Below are 21,796 nucleotides of genomic sequence, written 5' to 3'. Positions count from 1 at the left end.
CCTCCCGAAAAGCAGAGACTTGAGTAAGACAAGACACGGGTATACAGCAACCTACAGCAGCCACCGCCGCCGCCACCGCCACCTCAGCTCAACCCAGCTCATCCCATCCCCCCCACCGTCACCGCCCTCGTAGCCAAGACCTCGATCCTCCTCGCATACAACCTCATCATATGGCAGACGGGGTCGCCAAAGATGACGGCGCGCAGCTGCTCGTCCTCGACGACGCAAGCCTCGAGGTCGTGGTCGTTGTGCGAGTGCTGCAAGGCGGCACCAGGGTGTCTCGCGCCGGGGCGATCGCGCAGGAGCACCAGCTTCCCCGCGCAGCTCAGCGTGCCGGGCGGGACCTTCCACGAGGGCATGGGCAAGAGGTGCGCGGGCGCAGGCGCGGACCAGCTGCTCGCCTTGGGCTGGTGCGGACGCTTCGCCGCCGCCGCCGCCTTCTTGCCGACGCCGAGGAGGTTGGCCGAGCTCTGCAGCGTGGCGCTTGAGAGCGTCGCCAGGCTGCTGTTGTGCGGCGCGGGGTTGGCGTACAGCCGAAGTAGGCTTTTGATGACTTCCTTGTCGGCGCGGATGACGGGGTCGCCTTCGTTGATGAAGGCGAAGAAGAGGCTTTTTTTATGGCGGGGGCTGGGCGGCTTCGAGAGCGGCAGCAGAGTGACGGGCGGCGCGCCGAACGTGACGCAGTGGACGCGTTTGAAGAAGTCGGTTAGCCGCGTGAGTTCGGATTGGACCGTCGTCGAAAGCATGTGCGCGTAGAGCAGGGCTGCGACGGCGCCGCCGGCAGAGTGGCCCGTGATGAGGAGGGAGCAGGTGGAGCGGTGCGGGTTCTCGGAAAGAAGGGTCCGTAGACGTGCTGCTACTGGTGCAACCATCTTCCGTGCGACGTAGAGGAAGCCAGCGTGTACCATATTGCCCGGATCGTCCAGAAAGTCCTTCGGGGAAGACGGCGCCGGCCTGAAGTTGACTGCCCAATCCATGAAAGTTTGGCTGCCGCGGATAGCGAATACTATCGTGTTCATGTCGTCGACGGGAACACTCTTTAGTACCATTGCTTTTGTACCGCTTCGCCAATTGGCATCAACATGCGTCTCAGACTCTCCTCCAGTTGGCCGGTAATAGGCTTTCTCCGAATATTGAGCGGCCAGGCACAAAAGAGGCCAAGTTGGCATATAACTAGTCTGAGCTTAGCTGAAAGGCTTAGAATAGTTTTGTAAGTTGCTTCTTACACTTTCAAAGGCGGCAAGTATGGCGGAAGACGGGAATTGCCGTATAGCCAAACTTTGCTGAAATGATTTGCGTTCGTCTGGGTGGACAGCTGACCCGATTGGGTTCCTTTGGGATCGTTCTCATAGCCAAGCGGCGGCGAGTACTGCGGCTGTTGATATTGAGGGTACTGGTGCATGACTAAAACTGGTAAGATGGCAGAAAGAACTGCAAGGACAGAGTCATCTTACCTGGTTCCGTCTCGCCTCCGAATCTCCCCGAATCTATGCACGTTAATATCTCATCGAGCTTGTTAGAGATGGCATCACAAAGTGCAGAGGTCTGAGCCATGTACTGCGTCGTCTTTTCGTGGAAGGTTTCGTTCAGGTTCGTAACAGACTGGGAAGCCAGCCTTGATTTCTGGCAAATTAATTCCGCTGGGGGGCTTATCTGCTCATTCAGCGCGTCTCTGAGATTTGAAAAGGATTGAGATGCCAGATGGCGAGGCTTCCTAAGAGTCCCACGTAGTCCTGACGTTGGCTTATCCAGTGCAAGCTGGGACCCACTTGCAACGAAAGAATTCGAAGATTGCGTGCCTGGAAACGATACATAGGACTGAGAGGCATCCCCGTATGCCCCGTATGGATCTGGTGGGGAGAGGTAGGGTCCGGTATTCTCCGGCGGCGGCAACCACGCAGGACTGGAGCTCGCATGGTACATCGGCGGCGGGGTCGCTGCAGGGAATGAAGACAAGGTATCGACAGGAGGAGACGGAGGAGGCTGCGCTGGAGGAGGAGCAGCATGGTAGGAGTACGGAGGAGGGGTAGCAGCAGAAATTGTCACCGCCGGCATAGAGGCAGGAGGGTGAAGATATGTAGTTGTTTGACTCCCAACATCGTACTGAAGCTGGGGCTGCGCTGGCGGCGGGCCTGGCGCATACGCGGGCTTCTTGTGCCGCTTCGGCGAGCTCTTTCCAAAGGAGAAGAGTGTCATTGCGAGATCATTGATTCTTCTGGTGGTGGTTTTCTTCGCAGGCCAAGCTCTTTTAGTCCCGGGAGACGTGTGGGCGAGGATGGGTGAAGTCTAGATAGAGCGCTGACTCGGGCGCCGACCAAGCCTCTACACAGCCTCCACACCGAAACTTGATAGGCTGTAGCACCAGTGAACGTTGCGACGGTAGTTCCGACGGCAAAAAAACGTGACCTTGGAAAGACGATCGGATCAACGAGGCAATTGTCCTTCAGGAGAAGAGACAGACCCGCAGTGGGAGATGACCTGAGGAAATAGGAAACGTCCTGTCGCGCGATCGACCGTCGTCTCGTCTGCCGAGGGATGGATCAGGCCAAGTGCGCGTGGAAGATTTACATGCACGCTCAGCCACAAGAATCGTGCTTTCGCCATTCGCGCCTTCTCTCGCTGCGTTTCCCTGCTTGCTTGCCGTTGCACGAGGTCGGGGTACCGTCAGCCGTGCATGCATGACCAGGGGCATTATGCATCTCGTGCATCTCGCTTTGAGTTTGTCGCGAGTCGCCGTCTCAAACAGATGACCTGGGTGATTGGCCTTTCTCCTAAAAGTCCACGTGACCATCCCGGGCAGATCATCGCATCCGGACATCAACAAGATAGGCCAACTCCTCCGTATAGGTACATAGGAATACAATAGCAATAGCAGTAATAAAACATGTTTCCCATTGAACACTGAACGTTACACTTTGGCGAATCGATCTCCGCCATTACGCCTTCTTTTCCAAGCCGCCCCGCTATGCCAAAGGTCGTCGGGATAACCAACCCATCGCACATGCACCCCCCAACGAAAACACGCGACCAAGACGCGGGAACAATGAATCCAACCAAGCCAGAGCCTTCCCCCCTTTCTCTGCCTTGCCGTTTCCGAGTGATTAGAACATAACGTTAACCATGCTTCCAACGACACCTTCATCTCACCAAGCCGAGCCAAGACGGGCTAATTACAAGACTTCAACGACTCGTCATGGTGGCGGTTCGTAGAGCGTTGCTTTTGATGAATGACTGCCCGCTTGCCGCGGTGGGTAGGAATGGACGCCGAGTCGATCTCGGCGCTGACTGTGCAGCGCCACGGCGGAAAGGATTGCGAGCCTTAAAATTCTCCAAACAGATGCGCGTGCCTACAGGTGCACATTTTCGTTAGCCCCCAACTCAAGAAAAGGCGCAATTCGCGCCTGGAATGGGCGCCGACGTTTCGTTCCAATGCCCGAAAAAAAGTGGCAAAGGACGACGTGGCCATGGCCGGTACGAAGTGGGGAAAGGGTCCAACTTACGGATCCTCGCCGCTTGCCCCATATGCTTCCGTCTCCTCGGGGTACTTGTCGAATTGACTCGCATCGCCGGCGCCGGCCCTGACCGGTGGCACATACGGCGCATCAATGTCCTTCTTCGCAAGCCGTTCCCAAGTAACTTCGGCAAACCACGGGTGGTTCTTCACGTCGGTCGATCCGCCGTGCAAGTTGCCCAATCGCTTCGTCAGATCGGGCGTGATGAGCTTCATCAGGAGGTCTTGCGCATCGGGATGGACGTAGGGCGGGTATTTGACGCGCCCCTTCAGGATATTCTCGTAGATCTTCATGGGGGATCCGCCGTCCCAGAAGGGGGTGAAGCCACAGAGCATTTCGAAAATTAATATGCCCAGCGACCACCTATCAGGGTCAGCAGATGTTGTTCCGAGGCGCCTTTGTGCCCTTTTGGAGACACGGCGCCAAGCATTGGAGCCAGTCTTACCAGTCGACGGATTTGTTGTATCCCTTGGAAGCGACGACTTCGGGCGCAAGGTAGTCTGGCGTTCCGCACAGCGTCCAGGTGATGTCGGGTACCTCCTTCGCGAAACCAAAATCGGTGATTTTGAGGTGTCCATGGCGGTCGAGCAGCAGGTTTTCTGGCTTCAGGTCACGGTAGATGATGTTGTTCATGTGGAGGTACTCAAGGGCAAGGGTGACTTCGGCGGCATAGAACTTCGCGACGGGGTTCGGAAAGCGCTGGATTGACCGTCAGTAACGGTCGGCGCGCAATGGAAGATGAGTCAGGGACGACGGCATACCTGCGACTTTCTTAGGAGACTGAAGAGCTCACCGCCCTCGACGAAGTCCATGACCATGTAGAGATTCTTTGAATCCTGGAAGGTCCCCCACAGCGTGATGAGGAAGGGGTGCTTGACCTTTTGCAGCATCCTCCGCTCGTCGTTTGTGTGCTCGACCTGCTTCATCTTGACGACCTGGGCCTTCTTGAGGACCTTGATGGCGTAGTAGCGCTGGTTGTGCTTGGACTGGACGAGATGCACGCGGCCGAAGCTGCCGGTGCCAAGGGTGCGTTGGATGGCAAAGTCATTGAGCGTGTACTTGCCCTTTGTCGTGCGGACCTGAGCGGGTTGGGAGGGCTGAGGGGCGACGGCGGCGCCGTTCTGCGCCATTGCCTTGCTCTGCGAGCCCACCGAGGCATTGCCGTATGAGGGCGACGCCGAGGACGAGGCGCTCTGAGGGTTGATGAGATTGTGTATGCTGGGCAGCTGGTGGCTTTGTTGGTTGGGCTGCTGCTGCTGCTGCTGCGGCTGCTGCTGCTGTTGTTGTTGCTGCTGCTGCTGATACGACGACGGGCTGGCGCTCGGCTGCGGGGACGCGTACTGGGGATAGGATGACGAGTTCATAGGTTCGGCGGTGCGCGACTGCGTCAGGGAGTCCTGAGCGGAGTCGGATGCGGAGGCGGACTGGGGCGTCGACTTTGTCTGTGACAAGGGCGGGTGGTCGGCGGCTTTGGGAACGGTGGGGGTGACGGGCGACGGCTGCAGGCTGTCCTTGTCCTTGGTGGGAGACGACGGGGGGTCCAGGTCGCGAGAGCCGCCTGACGAGTCCTTCGTCCGCTTCTTCTTCAGGAATCCGAGAGTCGGCATGAAAGCGATGGATGAAGCCCAGGGAGGCTGGAGTCGGTTCCCTTGAGCAGCAGCTGCGCCCTGGGAGGTGCCGTCGGTGCTGCAAGGTGGATCTGGCGCCGATCCTGGACGCGTTCGGAACAGACGGCTGCGGGGGTGCTGGACGGAGTATAAAGGGCTGCAAAAGGCGTGGCCAGCGCAGAGAAACTAGGTGCAATTATGGAGGGGGGGTAGGGACGGCGGCGGTCCGGATGACGCTCGACTATCGGTCCGCTGGGCGAGGGTTCAAGGTTGGGCTGGCTGGCTCTGGCAGCAGCAGGAGCAGGAGGAGGGGGGGGCAGCGCGACCGACGGGCGGGCCATGGGCACCGCCTAAATAATAAGAGGCCTCGCTGGCTAGACCGCGCCGGGATCAAGCCCACGTCCTGAGGATCTTCCACTCCTCGACCGGCCTGCTAATTATACGCTGACGGCCTGAGAACGTCACCGCCCAAGCTACCACGGCTCCGCATGCGGCGGAGCGAAGGCCTGCCTTTATCTCGCCTTTTTTTCCTTTTTCCCCTTCGCCTGTCCGTTTTGCTACGAGTCTCGGAGAATACTAATATCTATCTACAACCCCAAATCTCCCTAGACCTACTTTCCTTCATAGCTCGCCCTCCTGCTGCACCCTCGGACCTCGACGCCACGTCAACAGCTCCAGCCCGCACACGTCCATCCGCCTCTCGCGAAACTTGCTGTACAGCTTCTCCCACGCCCACCGCGCCTCTGCCTGTTGCGGTCGCAATTGCACCATCTCGCCGTACGGCACGTCGTACTCAGGGCCTGGGAGCTCCGGATCCGACAGCCGCACGTAGGCCGTCGACGCCAAAAACTCGGTCGAGTTGAAGGCTTCGGGATCCGCCAGGTGTCGAAGCGCCGGCGATTCGTAGTAAAGCGTTACCTCGAGGTGCGGCATTGGCGGGAGAATCGACGTCGCGGCGGGGAATAGCTCTTGGAAGAGAGCATGATCGTTGCTCGGGTGTTCGGCTCGGACGCTGGAGAGCTTGGAGAAGGTGGACGACGAAGGTTGAAATAGCATGAAATGTGTCGAGATCTTCGAGGGAGAGTCCTCTGCCGGTAGCGCAGCGAGCTGCTGGGGCTCGGAAAAGGCGAGTAACGAATCCATCGCTAGCGAGTCGATTATGACGCCGGACGGCGCGAGATAGAGAAGGCGATCAAAGTCTGCGAGAGAGAAGATACTGGCAAGGGAATACGAGGAAGGAAGCGATTCTTTTCCATCTATCGTCAGCCAAGATGGTCGATTCCGTGTGTAGGCTGGCAACTAACCGTCTGCGCCCTTGACAATTGTGCCCATTGGCCTCAAAACGACCTTGTATCTTCTCACAGCTGCCCTCAACAGCCTTCTGGTTGTCTCCACGTACGGATCAATCTCGTCTCCGTCCTCGATCCAGCTCCTGGGAAACATCAAGATGCGGGTCGCGGGGCTCTTCTCGCGGTGCAGCTCCGCAAAGAGCATGACGGCGGTGCAGACCTCGGCATGATCCTTCACCAGCTGCACGTATCCGAGCTTGCGCCAGTTGATCAGGGTTTCGTCCAGCAGCGTGTCATATCTGGGGTCTCGGTAGCCAAGTCGTCTGGATAACCTCGCGGCGGGGTCGAAGGGTTCGGTAGGGGCCTTGGAGGCGATGGGCGAGGGTATACGAGGCTTGATGGCGTCTTGCAGGCCGCGCACAGTCTGCTGCTGGAGGATGTAGCCGGCGAGGAAGAGGAGAAAAGTGAAGACGACCACTATGCATGGTCAGCGCCAGCAAGCATCCCTTGCAGGTCTCGACGGCGTACCGATGCCGGAGGAAATGGCCATGGAAACCTGCCCACCCGTGAGCATAACCATCATCACAAATGACTATACATGAGACTGAGGGCCGCCGTGCAGATGCGCAAGGGCTCGGCTCGTGCAACCGTTGAGGTCCGGCTGTGACGTGGGCGTCGAGTAGGTACGCGCGAGGCTGGCGGGCTGTGTTGTCAAGAGCAACGTGCTCATCATCCTGCTGCCGCTACGGATTAGGTACCTCGGCTCCTCTGTACATCTTTCGTCCCCACGATCAATCGGCGCTCCACAGCACTAAAGGATCTACGAGCACACGAATGATTGCTCTGGATGCCTATAAATACATTCTATTGCCTAGCGATCTTTCCTGTCTAAATTGCGACGCTACCTTCCCCCACCTTCAGGAGCTATGCCGAGCTTCCAGGCGTCCTAGGTTGCCGGATCATGCACTGACGGTTTGTACATTAGGATCCGCAGATATAAACAGAAGCACCGCATCCACTTACCGTGTGAGTATTGACACCCTTTCCGCCGTACTTGGACATGTCAAAGGGCAAATCCTTGATGGGCACAAAGCCATTCCTCTCATACAGCGGCCGGCCCATCTCCGAGCCCTCGAGGTAACATTCCAGGCCAGCTGCATCGGCGCACTCCATGCCCCATTGCAACAGCATGCCGGCAGCCCCCCGGCGGTAGTGTTTTCGATCCGTAACCAACAGGTGAAGGACTGTTAGGGAAAAGGTTGGCAGGCTTATTCAAGCAGTGTTGTTATGTTATTCAAGGGAATGCTTACGATAGTACGGCCTTGTGCCCATGACCTCTCTTCTCGCCGAGTACAACATCCCCATCATGGCCTTCAATGCCTCCGGATTGGCATCGGGAACAGGCTCAGGGACTACGAGAGACTTCTCGAGCTCTTCCTGTGTTCTCTCATGGTCATAAAATGCCCACTTGGCGGCGGCTATCGTCTCCCCCGTCTCTGTATCAACGACTTTCATCATTCGTGTTTCTTTGTCTTCCAAGGCCTGTCGGAAGCGGTTGGCATGAATCGATCTACTTTCAGGTCCTAGGTCTCTCGCCCAAATACAGCTGCCAATGGCCGGCCATGGACGAAAAGCCTCGTAATGAAGGCGGACAAAATCATCAATATCGGAAGGCCCAATGGGGAGTACCTTGAGAGGCATGTTGTGAATTGAAGTGTGAAGGTAAGATTGCAGCGATAGTACAGTAGTCCTCCGAGCAGCAGACAAAATGTTCAGCACCATGATATATCCATAGAATGAAGTGTTTAGAGTCACTGGGAGCACATAATGGTCACCGCCGCTAACCTGAGTCACCGACGATTGCTGACATGCAAGGTCCTTGGGTCGGGTTTTAAAACACCCTGCACACGCATTTCCACGTGGGGCGCAAGACACGAGGCGCATGTGGGGGTGTGATGTTAATGACTTCAAGATTAGCACTCAAAAACAAGATGCACCAGTAACGTCCGTCACCGTGAAGCGAGATGGTGATATTTGTACGGAGTAGAAGAAGAGACCCAGTTAAGATATGTAGAGTCTATGTGTGCTCTAAGATCTTTTCACCCATACTCAGGACTCGGGATGGGAGCTAGGCAAGGAGTACTCTGTAGGAACTGCTTGTATCGTCCCCCGTCTCGCTGGTTGGAGATGGAGAGCGCCAGCAGCCCTACGAAGTATGACCTCGGCGCGTGTCACAGGGACCCGCCTGCCCGCCAAAGTTCCCACAACTCCAAACATCTCTGCCCAAGCCCAACCATCACCATTCACCGTCTTGCCCGCCACTGCGACACACGAAGCCTCGCGCGACGCTCACTCCACCGTCGGGACCCTCGCGCAGTCTTTCCGCCTTCGCCAGGCGTTCACCGGCGAAATGGCGAACAATCCGGCCGACGCAAAGACCGCCTTGGACAAGCGCGGAGACTCCACAGCTTCGGTCGAGAGCTAGATCTAGCTGGGTGATCCTGCTGCTCCCTTCATCGAACAGCTGCCCGCCACACCGCCACCGAGTCCTACTACTGGAAAGAGCAGTGCCTTGGTCTCGACGCCGCCGTGCGTGACGGATTCGCGCCCTCACGGACATGGATCGTTCCATCGATGGCTTGATATATTAGGACGGGTATACGCGGTGGGCCTTATGGAACTGCCTCGAAGAACTCTTACGGATGAGTTGGAACACTTCTATCCGAGAGACAGTCTCTTAAGTGACGGAGGAATTGGACAATAAAGCCCAAGGTGGGTGTGCGTGAGATGAGAGCGGCATAATTGAAGAGCAATCCCCGCCCGATCGCTACTCATCGACAGATGTATGATTGGTTTCGGAAGCCATTGGACGCAAAATTGAAGCTTTGCGTTCATATCCACGTCTATATTCACACCAGTACGGCTACCGACGTGGATCTCACTGTCCAGTCGTGCACGATACTTCGGAGGACGGTGTGGTCTGAAAAAATGTAATTGTGGATACTTCAAGTGACCTGAAGAGACAGCTTTGAAGAAGTTCAATTCCAATAGCCATGGCAGGTTCTGTAGGAGTACGTGCGAGCTGGAATCTACACCTGTTGAAACATTGCTGGTCAACATTCCTGCGATGCACGCGGCTGTCAGGCTGTACCTGTGCTTGCCTTGTCTCTTCATCAAGTGCAATGCATGGTTTGGTACCGGCTTCGTCGGAGGGATGGCTTTTACTTTGACAATTGAGTGTCTTTTCTCCCTCTTGCAGCGGACTTCCCTCATCTTCGGTACGCACCCCTAATGCATGTTGGGCAATGCCTGCAAACGCAGCGTCGGGAATTGGGTTGTCAAAGGTGGTCACAACGTTAGGGGCCCTCACGCAGCCATATCAAAAGGCCGACCCGTTCCTGCCGTGCTTGGTTGCCGGCTAGGGGTATGGGTCTCCGTAAATGGCTCAAGTTTGTTGTCAGCGGAATCCAATGATTGACAATTGGCTGTTGTACTCGTACGTGGTCTTTCAGGACATTCACATGCACAGCTATAGCAAATGTTCCTCCTTCACAAAGCTTCACCAGATGACTGCAATGGATGGAAGCAATAATGTTTTGGAGAGGACCTGATGGCACAACCAGTCGTCCCAAGTGCTCTTTTAGCCAGGCGAGAGTCGACAAGGGTGCAAAGCCACTCACCCACTGTGGAGCGCCACTTCCCTGATACGCACGGGCCAGGGTAGCGCGGGAGATTGACATTCGTCTTCATCCAAACAGTAACACGCAAGCATGATCGCTATGCCAGCTCAGGCGCGGTGGAGGAAAGCGGGCCTGGGTACACGGTGTCAACAGGAGACGAACGGAGAAGCAACGCGACGCGTGGACTTGATGGAGAGCGACAGCAGGGTGACAAGTGAGAGATGCACGAAGGCGGGGTTGTTCCTGACACTGACGACGAGTGGCGGGAGAGTCCGGGGCAGCGACGTCAGGCTTGCGCATTCCGCTCAACGGCCTTCCGGGCCACATCCCTGTCAACGCCATCTCTATCCGGCCGCGCTTCCCACGGGCGAGAATAAACTAGTAGTGCCGCGGCTGCCTCGACTTCAGCGCGCGCGCCCTTTTGCTCTTTTGCATACTTACAAGCGCCTGCCTCCCGCTCTTCCACCTGCTGCCACTCCAGCAAGCACCACCCGCCTCTGCCCGTCTTGCGTCCCGTAGGTATCTCTCGCAGCTCTCAATTCCCTTTTCCCTCCCTTCACTCAGAATTCCGTCATCCTTACCCTGCTCTCCCCACCATGCCAAGCATTCGCGCCTCCGCAAAAGGCCTCGTCCATGGCCTGAAGCCTGTTGCGTCAGAAGCTGACCTCCTGTCAAAAGCTGCCACCACCCGCCGTCCGCAGACCATCATCACCTCATCCAAATCCTCTTTCAAACTCCATCGTCCTTCCCACTACCTCCGCAAGGAGCGATCTGCCGCCGACATGGATCTTTCGCGACCAAAGCTCCCCGTGACCATCACCTACTCGCACCCAGACACGCAGCCGCCCGTCTACCTCGCGTGCTCGGTCACAAATCCGCCATGGGAGCCGATGGAGATGGCCGTCAAGGAGGAACGATCGTCGCAAGGCGATCTGATTTTTGAGAAAACGCTCGACGCGGTTGAGCCTGGAGAGTATCAGTACAAGTTCAGGCTTGGTCCTGGAGATTGGTGGGTTATGGATGAAACGGCACCGAAGAGTAAGACATTGGCGCCTCCTTGCATGCCCAGAGACTAACCGGAATGCAGTCTCGGACGGTGCAGGAAACAGCAACAACCTTCTCACCGTTAAAGAACCAACTGATGAGGCGATCGAAAACAAGAAGCTCGCCATGCATCGAACCACATCTGCTCCCGATTTCGTCGCAGACGCGAAACCGACCAACGGCGAGCAGCCCAACGGAAACAGTATGGAGCCAAACCCGGCAATGCCATCTCCTGTGCTTTACAACCTCTCTCGCACTGCCTTCGATCCAGAACAACCCTCTGACGGCGCTCCGGCTCAAGCCTCGGGTGAAGACCCGGCCATGCGAAAATCAGATACAAACGCGGATGCCGAGGCCTCAATGACGGAGGCTCGCGCTGCTGATACCGAAGCTGAGCATGAAGGGCGATTGGACGTGCCCACCCTTACCGTGGAGAAGAGCGACGGTAAGCCCAAGCCGGTCATTTTGGACGAGCAAGAGGAGCAGCCAGCCATGGCCTCTATGTATCCCGACTTTGCCCGCGTTTTGGGCGATGACGCCCTCGGCTTTGGCCAAACGCCTGCGGACGAAAAAGTACCACTCCTGCCCCATGAGTCCTTCAGTGCAATGCTCGAAGATACCGACGTTCCGCTCTTCCGTCACGAGTCGATTGCTGCCGATGAAAGCTCATCCGAGGATGCCGTGGATGAAACCGAGTTCGTTCCCATCTCCTACGAAGGCGGTGCTCCTCTGTTCCGCCATGAGACTTCGCCTATGATCGGAGGAGCCGACAGCCCGCCGCGGAGCCCCATTGCGAGGAGCTCACGGTCACACACTTCGCTGAAAGACATGATGGACGAGGAGGATGTCAATGACCCCTCGCTGGTGCCCTTCCCTACCAGGCGCGAGACCATATTCGAGCACATCCGGAGCCTGGAAAATCGCATGGAGGAAGATAAGTCGATCCCGGATGAATCCCCGCCGTCGCCCACGCAAAACGAAGCCCCCTCTCCTCAAATGTCGAGGAACAGCTCGGCCGTGGACCTCCGCTCATCATCGCTCGACTCGATCCAGGAAGGCGAGGAAGACGAGGACGATCTGGCTTCTTCGGCATCCGCGGCCGAAGGAGAACAAGTGGTAACTGCTGGTCCCACCGAGTCCGCGACTCCGGTTCCCGGTTCGCGCTCTGTTCCGACGCCGCCCTTGACGCCGCAAGGGGGCAAAGGTGAAGGGAAGACGACGCGTAGCGACTCTCTCGTTATGCCAAATGGTGAGCAACCTTCGCAAGCAAAGGACGCTCCCAAGAACGCACCAGCACTTCTTGACGAAGAAACTCCACTGTTGTCTGCTACTGAAGATGACAACCACGCACTGACCCCGCCGAAGAGCGCAGGTTCACCTGAGCGGAAGAAAGCAGGGTTCCTAATCTCGTTGTGGAACATGGTCATTGGCAATTGGTTGGGCCGGCTGGGGAGGTGGTTCTCCAGGGTGTGCGGAGGCAGGGGACGCGCTACGTAAGGCCCGCTTCATCCACGCTCGTTTGTTCTGGAAAGCTTCTCGGAGGGGCCCGTGGCGCTTTTCGCTTCCCGAGACATCCGTTATTTGCGACTGGAGAGAAAGCGGGCTGACAGTTGTCGTCGTGCGCACAGGGCTTTGGTCTTGACCACCGTCGTCGCAGTCCTCGCTTACGCATACCAAGGGACGCTCCTACCGGCCGACAGCAGCGCAGCAGCAACAGCAGCAGCACCACCACCGTCTCTGCCGTAGGTATAATGACGCACGCATCACGAATGACGGATTGAACAGGCGCGAGGAATTTAATGTGAAGAAAAGGGGTTCGGCCTTCCTCGGTGCACGTATTACACGAGCGTGTTTTTTTCTTTCAAGACTGTACACTACTTTTTATTCTTTCTCCTTCTTCCTACTCTTCTCTCTCGCTTTCCCATTACTGATATCCCTTTTTCTGGCCGGTTTCCTCTTTTTTTTTTCGCTTTTCGCTTTTCCTGTTCGAGGTGACTGGCTGGTTGTCAGTGCCGTTTTGTTGTACTGTCTCCTTCTTCCTCGCATCGTCGTATTCATATTCCATCGACACTCACACTCACACATCCTTCCTTCCTTCTCTTTGGTGGAGCGTAAAGGCATGCGCATGAGCGGACGTACGTACGTATTTGAATTAGGTAGCGTGCGGGGACGGTAATGCATGCATGCATGGCGACACGAGCATGAGGCATGAGCTACGCATGGTTATGAGATATGAGTTGTCTTGCTGATGGGCGTGGCTGTGGTTGTGATGTGATTGTGATTGTGTTGAGTGTTGGTTGCTCTCGTCCTTCCTTCCCTCAGGGACGGTTATGGACTTGTGCGTACGGTCACGGAGTTGAACCGATGCCTGATATCCCAACTGGGAGGAGTATAAGCTATAGGTAGCACACACACACGCCTCGGAGCTAGTATTATATTTAAAACCACACAATCAATCTGTCGACGAGACCTTGACTTTGACTTACTTTTACCTCTCGGCGCACCAACCGAACAAACAAACAAACGTACCAACTGACTGCCTAACTGACTGATAGATACGGAGTAGTGGGCCTGGATATATAGGTAGGTTGGAACTCTGCCTACTCTACCCTGTTTCATGCTCTCTACTTATACACGTGCTCATAGGAGGGAGGGAGGGAGGGAGATAGGAGGGACGACTGACTGACTGACTGACTGACTGACTGACTGACTGGCTGGCTGACTGACTGACTGGCTGACTGGCTGACTGACTGGCTGGTTGGGGTTGTGGTATGGTGTGGTATGGTGTGGTATGGTGTGGTGTGGTGTGTTTGTTTAGCGTGGGAGGTGGGTAGATGTATGCAATCCATGTCCTGTACATGTATATCGTAGGGGCTGATTGAGTTGAGTTGAGTTGAGTTGTATTCATTTACCCTGACCCATCGCCCTGAGCGATATGCAGGCAGGGGCTGATTGATTGATTGGTTGTGACAGTGACGGTGACGGTGATGGTGATGGTGATGGTATTAGGTATAGGTATAGGTAAACCCAAGACAGAGAGCAAGAGCATGAGCCCTGTGTGCCTGCTATTTGTCCAAGCTCATAACCACAACCATACCCCCAAGCACCAGCAGTGGCAGCACCAGCACCAAAGCACAGCAAGTGCAAGACCTAGCTAGGTACCGGGGTATTTGCAGTCCCGTCCCGGCACTGCTACCGTACTCCTACCGTAGCGCTTGCAAGAATACTGTATCCAGTATCCAGTATTCAGTATCCATCCAGTGGTGCTGTGCTCCTATCGGTAAGGTAGTGTCTATGTACATACTGTACAACGCCGTCCTCCCCTCAAGCAAGCAAGCAAGCCAAACCCACACTACGCCTTCCCATCCCCATCCCTCACACCCACCCCCTCACCCACACCCACAACATCAGGCACACCAAACCCCCTCCCCTGCCCTAACCACGCCCATCCAGGCGGCCGCCAATCAAACAAATCAAAAGCCTCCGAGCACCAAGGCCCCACGTCCGCGTCCGCGGGCGGGGAGGGTGTGCGGGCGTTTTCGTTTTCGCCTTCGCCTTCGCCGCCGCCGCGCCGGGGCCACTCGAGCGCGGTTGAGGCTGTGATTATCGCACTTGTGGTGCGGTGGAGGGGGGCGCGGGGTTTGGTGGTGGTGGTGGTGGTGGTGGTGTTCGCGGTCCTTTTGCTCGGGTTGTTCGTGGCTGCTGCTGCTGGTGCTCCTGCGGCGGAGCGTCTGGCGGGTACTGGCGCTGGTATTGGTGCGTCGACGTCGTCGTCGTCGTCGTCGAGCACGATGGGCTCTTCATGCGTTCTTGTGCCCACGGTGTCGTTCTCGGATCGTATTCGTCTAAACGTCCGTGGTGAGGTGGGCCTTTCCGGGTTGGGTGGTGCTGGTCTTTTTGGTGACGGTGGTATATGATTGCTGGTATTCGCGGTGGTGCCGGCACTCTTATCTGCCACTCCATGGGATTGTAGAGCGTTCTCCGACGTAGGATGCGCTTCGCGGTCTTTGTCTAGCCACGGGAGCGTCCTTGTTCGTGGCTTCTCAGGTCGTTGGTCAATGGCATCATCCCGCTCCTCGCTCTGCTCGTTGGATTCTGAGAGAGGTGAGGATGTGAAGCCGTTATGCAGCCTCCTCATGCCGGATGTTGTAGTCGTCTCCTTTGGATTTGGCACCGGATTGCTCCTTTCGCACCCGATATTTCCAGGCTGCATGCTCGGCTTCGAGTGTTTGTTGACAGGCGGGTCGAGCTGGCACATGAGCATTTTCCGCTTCGTCACCTTTGCCAACTTGAGTGTCTTCCGGGGCGGGGATTGACGCGCAGGTGGCTCTGCACCCTTGACAGCCTGTTCGACCAGCTCCGTCTCTTTCTGGACATTAACCACCTTGCTCGTTGTGCTGACTGGTGGCGACGCAGGGGGAGGTGCTTCTGACGGCTTTGGAGCCACTTTCGGGGCCGGCTTGGTCTTTACTGGGTTCCTCACTGGCGGTAGCCGTTTGAATGTCGGTGGTGTCTCCGGCAGCGTGACGTCTGAGTAGTTGTCGTCATTGTCAGACGTGATGTCAATTAGCTCGACAGGACCACCTGTCGAAGCGAAGATCCCATTCGCTGTCCTCTGAGCAAGAGGAGTCTTTTGGGCTGCTTGACCTCTTGCGTTCGACGTCCCTACCCCCATGAGATTCCGTGCCTTTGGACGCGGCGTCTCGGCAGCGACAACGGCGTGTCGGGCCTGGCCAGCCTCGGCGACCTTGAGCCGCTTCGCAGCTCTTTCACTGGCCCACTCATTCTCCTGGTCCATTTTCGCACGTCGTTCCTCAAACGGCGACTTCACCGGAACCATAGCCCTTCCTTGTGCTCCCTTTGGTGTTCCGAGTAGTGCGGTTAACGGTCGGTGAAGTGGTCGCTGCGAGGGTATTCTCAGGCCGCTGCTTCGTACGCCGGGGGTGGGAAGATTCGACCGGATTGGCGTGGCCAATGTAGCTGGCTCGCGCGGCTTCTTCTTCTGGAGGATGGGCGTCAAGTCGGTCTCGGTGGTCGCAACGGCTTCACCGACTTGGACTATGACACCATTCTCAAGTGCGAGTTCGTCCCCCTCGACAAGCGTGTCGCCATCCTTCCAATGGGTGTCTCCTATGTAATTGCGGGGTTGGTCGTAGACCATGACGCGCTTGTTGAAGGTGTGGAACTTGAGAAAGCCATCCTGCCATCGCTTCTGCTTGCGGCGCAAGTCGTGGGTGTAAAGGCAGCGGAATTCGTGGACGGGAGCGGTCTTTGCGGCTTCGACGGTGGAGGCAATGGAGCCGCGGTGGGAGCTGAAGACCATGGTGGTGAAGAAGGCATGGTGGGGAAGAGAGATGGGTGAGACGCGCCAGGGCCAAAGTAGGCGGCGAACGTCAGCGCGTCACCATGTGATTGAGGTAGTCGAGTCAGTGGGAAGGAAGAGCCTCAGGCACAACAAGTCAGTCAGGCTCAAGTCAGTTCAGGCCCCAAAGTTCAGGCCCCAAATCAGGCCTCAGAAAGTCAAGTCCACACCGCCCGAAGCTACAGGGGCCCCCAAGCCCCGCGCCGTTGATGCCGAACACCGAGACGACTACTTTACATACGTTTCATACCACCACCAACCGCAACCCTCGTTCACTGTTCTTGTTGCTTGTTTGCCGCCATGCAGGCCATTCAGCGCAAGTTCGGCACCTTCCTGCCCCGCACCGACGATGACCCCCAGGTCGCCGAGATGCTGCACCAGTTCAAGGAGGTCGATCAGATGCTGGCCAAGGTGGGCACATGTCTCTCTACACTTTCTGGCCGGTTTTGACTAACCCTCGCCCAGCTCATCGACGCCCTCAAGCACTGGAAAGAGGCCTGGAACAGCATCATGACGCACCAGCTGTCGACCATCCACGAGTTCAGTGTCATGTACAGCCCCATTTCCATTATCGGCGAGCCCTCGCCCACGGCCCGCATCCCCGCCGAGACGCCGCAGGAGGTGCTGGAGCGCACCAATCGCCTCAAGGACGTCTACGCCGACCTCAAGGCCGACCTGCAGCAGGACATTGACCTGATCAACCGCCGCCTCATCCACCCGGCCCAGGAGACGCGCGAGCACATCAAGCCCTTGTTCAAGACGATCCAGAAGCGCGAGGACAAGAAGCTCGACTACGAGCGCTACAAGAGCCGCGTCGAGAAGATTGAGAAGAACGTCAACCGCTCGGCGCGCGACGAGTCGACGCTCCAGAAGCACCAGATCGACCTGGAGCGCTGCGTCGAGGAGTACCAGCACGCCGACCAGCACATCCAGTCGCACCTGCCCGCCATCTCGGCCGCCGCCCTGTCGCTGCTGCCCTTCCTGCTGGCCTCGCAGATTGAGATCCAGAACGAGATCCTCGGCACCCTCTACACGGTCATGCTCGAGTTCACGCAGGCGTTTGGCTTCCCGCCCCCGCCGCCGGACCTGGACGACGTGGTGGCGACGTGGGACGCCGACTTCACGCCGCTGCGCCGCGAGGTCGAGGGGTGGGCGCTGCTGGCGCGCGTGGCGCCGCTGCCCATGGCGCTGCCCGAGACGCAGCACGGCACCCTGACGGGGCTGAACCTGCGCAACACGGCGTCGGACAAGTTTTCGAGCGGGCGCGCGCGCATCGGCAGCCGTCCGTCGTTCAGCTCGCAGGGCTCGGGCACCTCGCCGCGGCCCACGTCGTCGCGCTCCAACAGCCACGCCATTGCCGCGCCGCCTTCGCCCGAGGGCCCCGCCCCGCCCATCAACATGGCCTCGCGGCCCAAGATTGGCGGTGGCGGCGGCGCCGCTGCCGCTGCCGGCAGCAAGCCGCGCATCCCGCGGCAGCCCAGCGCGTCGACGCTGTCGCCGTACGACGGCGCTGGCAACAACAACGAGTACGGGCGGCGGCTGTCGTCGTCGTCGGCGCACTCGAACAGCGACTACTTTGCGCGCAACAACTCGTCGTACCAGCACACGACGACGCCGGGGCACACGCCGGGGGCGATACCGTCGCTGATGCCGTCGTACACGCACACGTCGAACTCGGGGACGGCGGGCGCGGTGGCGACGCCGCTGCAGGGCATTGCGAGCGGGATTGGCAAGAAGAAGCCGCCGCCACCGCCGCCAAAGAAGCGCTTCGATTCTGGGCAGCCGCCGGCCGAGTACGTCGTCGCGCTGTATGACTTTGCGAGCCAGCAGCCGGGCGATCTGGGGTTCAGGGAGGGGGACCGCATCAAGATTGTTAAGAAGGAGGGCGATGCGAGTGATAGTTGGTGGGTGGGGGAGGTGCGGGGGCAGCGGGGCAGCTTCCCGGCGAATTATTGCCAGGCTGCTTAGGTGTGGGGGGTTGCTGTTTTTGTTGTTGTTTGTTTGGGTGGTTGGTCGGTTGGTTGTATGCGTCCTCCTCCTTTTCCCCTCTTCTCTTCCCTTTCCTTTCCTTTGCTTCCTGTCTTCCTCTCTCTCTCTCTCTCTCTCTCTCTCTCTCTGTGCGTGCGTGTGCATGTGTCTACGGGTATCCTTGGTCAGGTCATGTCTGGTTTGTTCATCCGGCTGGATGAATGAATGGATGAATGGGGTTTTTGTTTTCTTATCTTTATCTTCACGTTTGCGGTTGCGTGTACCTGTCTGCCTTTTTCGCGCGCTTCGTTACTCGAGTACCTCTTGTGCATGCATGCTCCTGCTCTCGTGCGTCTCGATTTTAGTTTTTTGCGTTCGCGTTTGCGCGTCGTCGTTGCTGGGGTGGGGGAGTTGGGGAAACGGTGGTGTGGTGGGTGGTGTGGTGGGTGGTGTGAGAGATGGTGAGAGATGGTGTAATGGGCGGGACGGCGGGGGGCTGTGTGGCGGGGTGGGAGTGTACGATATGAGTGATAGTATTGGAGGCGCCTGGCCGTGGCCTGGAGGGCAGACAGAGAGTGTGAGTGTGTGCGAAGATGGATAAGAGGAGGGGGAAGAGGAGAGGAGTCCTCAGCGGTGGTGTGGTGGTGGTTATGGTTGTGTGTAATTACCTACTTAGTATTCAGTTACTACTCATCCCTCCCTCCTCCCTCCCTATGAACGTATATATGTATCAAACAAATATGTAAACAAGTACAGTACAGTACAAAGCAGTGCTATACAGCTACAGCTACAGCTGCAACTACAACTACAACTGCAACTATAACTACGCTACACTACCCTAAGCTACTACTATAAGCTATTTAAACGTGGAGGAAAAGAGCGGTTTTAAAGGGGGGGGTACGGTAGCTAGGTTAGTAGGTAGGTAGAGGCTTATAAGAAAGAGAGGGGGTTATATTTCTAATTATATTTACTCCCTCTCTTACTAGCTATAGCCTAACCCAGCACAGCACTACACCACACCACACCACACCACTTTCTCGCACTGCGCTATAGTATAGCATACATACGTACATATCTATACTTTTTGTCCTCTACAAATACCTATTCTTATTCTTCTTTACTGTACCCTGTTCACCTACTCACCTACTAGGGTATATATCTATGTATATACTGCATCCGTCCACCCATCCCACCCATGTACATGTACATATATACGCATGCACGTAGCCCTTCCTTCCCTTTCTTACTTCCCATTCCCAGAACAAAACCAGAACCAGAGCTATAGAAAGCAGCCCACGAAACCCGACCGTCCTTCCGTCCATCCATCCCTCCGCGCACCCAGATGATCCATCGATCAATCAATCGATCAATCAAAGAAGAAAAAAAAAAAAAAAAAAAAAAAAAAAAAAAGAGCATACAAGCAAACCATAACCCACCAAACCCACCCAACCCAACCCCCAAGCAAAAACCCCAAACCCAAACCCAAACCCACAAAAGAAACCCGCACCCCCACACACTACCTCTTCTCACCATCCTTCTTCTCCGCCCCACCCACCCCAGTCATCTTAATCTTATCCACCACCTCGCCCACCTTCCCAGCCACCCCACCACCAGCACCACCACGACACGGCACGCTAACAACTTTCTGCCTAACCGGCCCACCGTTCGGATCCGCCTCGACGACAAGCGCCGACAGCGCGCCGCCGCGCACGCAACCCGAGTCCAGCCCCTTGGACCACTCGCGGAGATTGAGGCCGCGCTTCGAGTCGTGCCCGTAGACGATGGTGCTGCGCGCGGAGGCGGGCTGGCGCTTTTGGTAGAAGTTCCAGTACTGTGGGCGATCGGTCAAGTCAGCAGGGAGAGGAAATTGGAAATTATAGGTGGGTAGGGAGGTAGGGGACGCACCTTCTCCCAGGGCGTGCCGTCGCGGCCCTCGCTGGGCACCTTGGTTTCGAGATCAATCGAGCGCATATTCATAACGAGGTACGGGTCCTGCCTGCTCAGACTAACACCGGGCACGATGCCCGCGTGCGCAACCACCACCTCGCCCATGCCCGCGAGCCGACCCACGCGCAGCATGACAGGGCACTGCTCGAGCCACGCGACCTGCTTGTCGTTGAACGCGCGGGCGGCATCTTTGTCCGCGGCGCCGCCCGCGTGCTCGCCCTCGTCCTGGCTCATACTGACGCGGTTGTCGTGGAGGTCGCGCTCAGCTGCTACGAGTGCGCGACGCGCGAGCAGCACGCGGTCTTCGTGGTTGCCGCGCACGCACGACGCGCGCAGGTCCCGTGCGAGGTCGACGACGCCGGGCGAGTCCGGGCCTTTTGCTATCATGTCCCCTGTGAGGATGAGGTGGTCGGTCGAGGCGAGGAATTCGATTTGGTGGAGGAGCTCGACGACTGTTGCGCGGGGGCGGGGGGTGGTTAGCTACGTCTGGAATGGAATGGGTGTGTGTGTGTGTGGGGGCGGGGGCCGCGTGGAAGGGACGGAGGAAGGCAAGCACTCACGCTCGGCCTTGCAGCCGTGCACGTCGCCCACGAAGACGAGGCGCTGCTTGTCCGACTGCGTGGTCGGCAGCAGGGCGCTGTCCAGCTCCTTGACTTGGATCATATCCGAGAAGGCCGGGCGGGCGTTCAAGCCGTATTCGCCGTACTTGTGCTCGCCGGAGAAGGCGTCGGAGAGGGCGGACTGCTCCTGCCAGTACGGCCCCAGCAGCCAGCGCCAGGAGAGCACTATGGTGGCGACGAAGGCGACGACGACGAGGGCGGCGCGCTGGATGCGGCGGGGGATGCTGCGCTGCGTCGCGAACAGGTGGTAGACGGCGGGCGAGTACCAGGCGAACTTGTCCGAGGCGTAGATGTTGCCGTAGTCCGACTCGGTGTCCGAGACGTCATATTCGGAGGGGTGGCGGCGCCAGTCGTTGGTGATTCGGTCGATAAGCGGGCGACTGGCGAGGTTGCGGCGGCCTAGCTCGTCGTCGTGGCCGTAGCCGTAGTGTGCCATGGCCGAGGGGCGGGAGGAAGCGGGAGGGACCGAGGGGGGTGAGAAACAGAGAGAGAGGGCAAAAAGTGAATGTAGGTTGAGGGGAGGGAAAAAGGAGCGGAAGGAACGGCGTCAGCAGCAGCAGCAGCAGCAACAGCACAGTAACAGGATGAAGCAGCGACGTACGTCGGCCCGCAAGGCGCAGCGTTGGTAGGCTGGTAGGGCTGGGGTCCCCGTACTACTGCCGCTCCCTTCCACGACCGGAATGGTCGCCATGGCCCATTCGTCTTGGCATCTTCCATCTCTCTCTCGCATACCTATCCATTAACACTCTTACACGTATGAAGCCAAG

General features: G+C 57.5%; 9 protein-coding genes across 9 annotated transcripts; 2 read left to right on the top strand and 7 right to left on the bottom strand.

Moving 5' to 3' along the window:
* Nucleotides 1-98: 98 nt before the first annotated feature.
* Nucleotides 99-1,923, bottom strand: K452DRAFT_223435 (uncharacterized protein; the record flags this gene model as incomplete). Its single annotated transcript, XM_033536618.1, has 3 exons — nucleotides 99-1,173; nucleotides 1,227-1,404; nucleotides 1,455-1,923. 3 exons carry the CDS (start codon nucleotides 1,921-1,923, stop codon nucleotides 99-101), a joined length of 1,722 nt encoding a protein of 573 aa, XP_033400044.1.
* Nucleotides 1,924-3,068: 1,145 nt separating this feature from the next.
* Nucleotides 3,069-5,613, bottom strand: K452DRAFT_156955 (uncharacterized protein). Its single transcript, XM_033535607.1, has 4 exons — nucleotides 4,274-5,613; nucleotides 3,958-4,211; nucleotides 3,501-3,875; nucleotides 3,069-3,347 (listed from the first exon to the last, which is right to left on the bottom strand). Exons 1-4 carry the CDS (start codon nucleotides 5,117-5,119, stop codon nucleotides 3,320-3,322), a joined length of 1,503 nt encoding a protein of 500 aa, XP_033400043.1. The 5' UTR covers nucleotides 5,120-5,613; the 3' UTR covers nucleotides 3,069-3,319.
* Nucleotides 5,245-7,122, bottom strand: K452DRAFT_357187 (glycosyltransferase family 8 protein). The gene is made up of 3 exons (XM_033546096.1): nucleotides 6,937-7,122; nucleotides 6,424-6,885; nucleotides 5,245-6,366 (listed from the first exon to the last, which is right to left on the bottom strand). Exons 1-3 carry the CDS (start codon nucleotides 6,989-6,991, stop codon nucleotides 5,741-5,743), a joined length of 1,143 nt encoding a protein of 380 aa, XP_033400042.1. The 5' UTR covers nucleotides 6,992-7,122; the 3' UTR covers nucleotides 5,245-5,740.
* Nucleotides 7,123-7,259: 137 nt separating this feature from the next.
* On the bottom strand, nucleotides 7,260-8,186 carry K452DRAFT_267630 (uncharacterized protein). The gene is made up of 3 exons (XM_033538850.1): nucleotides 7,719-8,186; nucleotides 7,432-7,652; nucleotides 7,260-7,374 (listed from the first exon to the last, which is right to left on the bottom strand). The coding sequence occupies exons 1-3, from the start codon at nucleotides 8,107-8,109 to the stop codon at nucleotides 7,333-7,335; spliced, it is 654 nt and encodes a 217-aa protein (XP_033400041.1). The 5' UTR covers nucleotides 8,110-8,186; the 3' UTR covers nucleotides 7,260-7,332.
* An 830-nt stretch (nucleotides 8,187-9,016) lies between these two features.
* On the bottom strand, nucleotides 9,017-9,909 carry K452DRAFT_156933 (uncharacterized protein). The gene is made up of 2 exons (XM_033535606.1): nucleotide 9,909; nucleotides 9,017-9,852 (listed from the first exon to the last, which is right to left on the bottom strand). The coding sequence occupies exon 2, from the start codon at nucleotides 9,679-9,681 to the stop codon at nucleotides 9,127-9,129; it is 555 nt and encodes a 184-aa protein (XP_033400040.1). The 5' UTR covers nucleotides 9,682-9,852; nucleotide 9,909; the 3' UTR covers nucleotides 9,017-9,126.
* Nucleotides 9,910-10,622: 713 nt separating this feature from the next.
* On the top strand, nucleotides 10,623-12,831 carry K452DRAFT_156920 (uncharacterized protein). Its single transcript, XM_033535605.1, has 4 exons — nucleotides 10,623-11,126; nucleotides 11,176-12,381; nucleotides 12,498-12,625; nucleotides 12,761-12,831. The coding sequence occupies exons 1-3, from the start codon at nucleotides 10,685-10,687 to the stop codon at nucleotides 12,512-12,514; spliced, it is 1,665 nt and encodes a 554-aa protein (XP_033400039.1). The 5' UTR covers nucleotides 10,623-10,684; the 3' UTR covers nucleotides 12,515-12,625; nucleotides 12,761-12,831.
* A 2,791-nt stretch (nucleotides 12,832-15,622) lies between these two features.
* K452DRAFT_267627 (uncharacterized protein) lies at nucleotides 15,623-16,455 on the bottom strand (the record flags this gene model as incomplete). Its single annotated transcript, XM_033538849.1, has 1 exon — nucleotides 15,623-16,455. A coding segment is annotated over one exon (831 nt), but the record flags the coding sequence as incomplete, so codon positions are not given.
* A 339-nt stretch (nucleotides 16,456-16,794) lies between these two features.
* K452DRAFT_223874 (uncharacterized protein) lies at nucleotides 16,795-18,462 on the top strand (the record flags this gene model as incomplete). Its single annotated transcript, XM_033536654.1, has 3 exons — nucleotides 16,795-16,905; nucleotides 16,960-18,149; nucleotides 18,216-18,462. The coding sequence occupies 3 exons, from the start codon at nucleotides 16,795-16,797 to the stop codon at nucleotides 18,460-18,462; spliced, it is 1,548 nt and encodes a 515-aa protein (XP_033400037.1).
* Nucleotides 18,463-20,137: 1,675 nt separating this feature from the next.
* K452DRAFT_194200 (uncharacterized protein) lies at nucleotides 20,138-21,255 on the bottom strand (the record flags this gene model as incomplete). The annotated part of the gene is made up of 3 exons (XM_033535909.1): nucleotides 20,138-20,293; nucleotides 20,368-20,861; nucleotides 20,970-21,255. Coding segments are annotated over 3 exons (936 nt in total), but the record flags the coding sequence as incomplete, so codon positions are not given.
* Between the last annotated feature and the right edge of the window lie 541 nt (nucleotides 21,256-21,796).

This window comes from Aplosporella prunicola (assembly GCF_010093885.1).
Source record: "Aplosporella prunicola CBS 121167 unplaced genomic scaffold K452scaffold_7, whole genome shotgun sequence".
NCBI classification, from domain to species: domain Eukaryota; kingdom Fungi; phylum Ascomycota; class Dothideomycetes; order Botryosphaeriales; family Aplosporellaceae; genus Aplosporella; species Aplosporella prunicola.
The sequence above is the reverse complement of the archived record's forward strand: the minus strand, read 5'-3'. Positions and strand labels throughout refer to the sequence as shown.

Excerpts from the sequence above, each read along its gene's own strand:
- K452DRAFT_156955 (XM_033535607.1), bottom strand. The coding sequence starts at position 5,119 with ATGCCGACTCTCGGATTCCTGAAGAAGAAGCGGACGAAGGACTCGTCA. Across the intron at positions 4,212-4,273 it reads GTCTCCTAAGAAAGTCGCAG|CGCTTTCCGAACCCCGTCGC; the intron begins GTATGCCGTCGT and ends CGGTCAATCCAG. Across the intron at positions 3,348-3,500 it reads GGGGCAAGCGGCGAGGATCC|GCACGCGCATCTGTTTGGAG; the intron begins GTAAGTTGGACC and ends GTGCACCTGTAG.
- K452DRAFT_357187 (XM_033546096.1), bottom strand. The coding sequence starts at position 6,991 with ATGATGGTTATGCTCACGGGTGGGCAGGTTTCCATGGCCATTTCCTCC. Across the intron at positions 6,886-6,936 it reads GGCCATTTCCTCCGGCATCG|TGGTCGTCTTCACTTTTCTC; the intron begins GTACGCCGTCGA and ends GACCATGCATAG. Across the intron at positions 6,367-6,423 it reads AATTGTCAAGGGCGCAGACG|AATCGCTTCCTTCCTCGTAT; the intron begins GTTAGTTGCCAG and ends TAGATGGAAAAG.
- K452DRAFT_267630 (XM_033538850.1), bottom strand. The coding sequence starts at position 8,109 with ATGCCTCTCAAGGTACTCCCCATTGGGCCTTCCGATATTGATGATTTT. Across the intron at positions 7,653-7,718 it reads GGGCACAAGGCCGTACTATC|TCCTTCACCTGTTGGTTACG; the intron begins GTAAGCATTCCC and ends TTTCCCTAACAG. Across the intron at positions 7,375-7,431 it reads AGGGTGTCAATACTCACACG|TGCATGATCCGGCAACCTAG; the intron begins GTAAGTGGATGC and ends ACAAACCGTCAG.
- K452DRAFT_156933 (XM_033535606.1), bottom strand. The coding sequence starts at position 9,681 with ATGAGGGAAGTCCGCTGCAAGAGGGAGAAAAGACACTCAATTGTCAAA.
- K452DRAFT_156920 (XM_033535605.1), top strand. The coding sequence starts at position 10,685 with ATGCCAAGCATTCGCGCCTCCGCAAAAGGCCTCGTCCATGGCCTGAAG. Across the intron at positions 11,127-11,175 it reads GGATGAAACGGCACCGAAGA|TCTCGGACGGTGCAGGAAAC; the intron begins GTAAGACATTGG and ends ACCGGAATGCAG.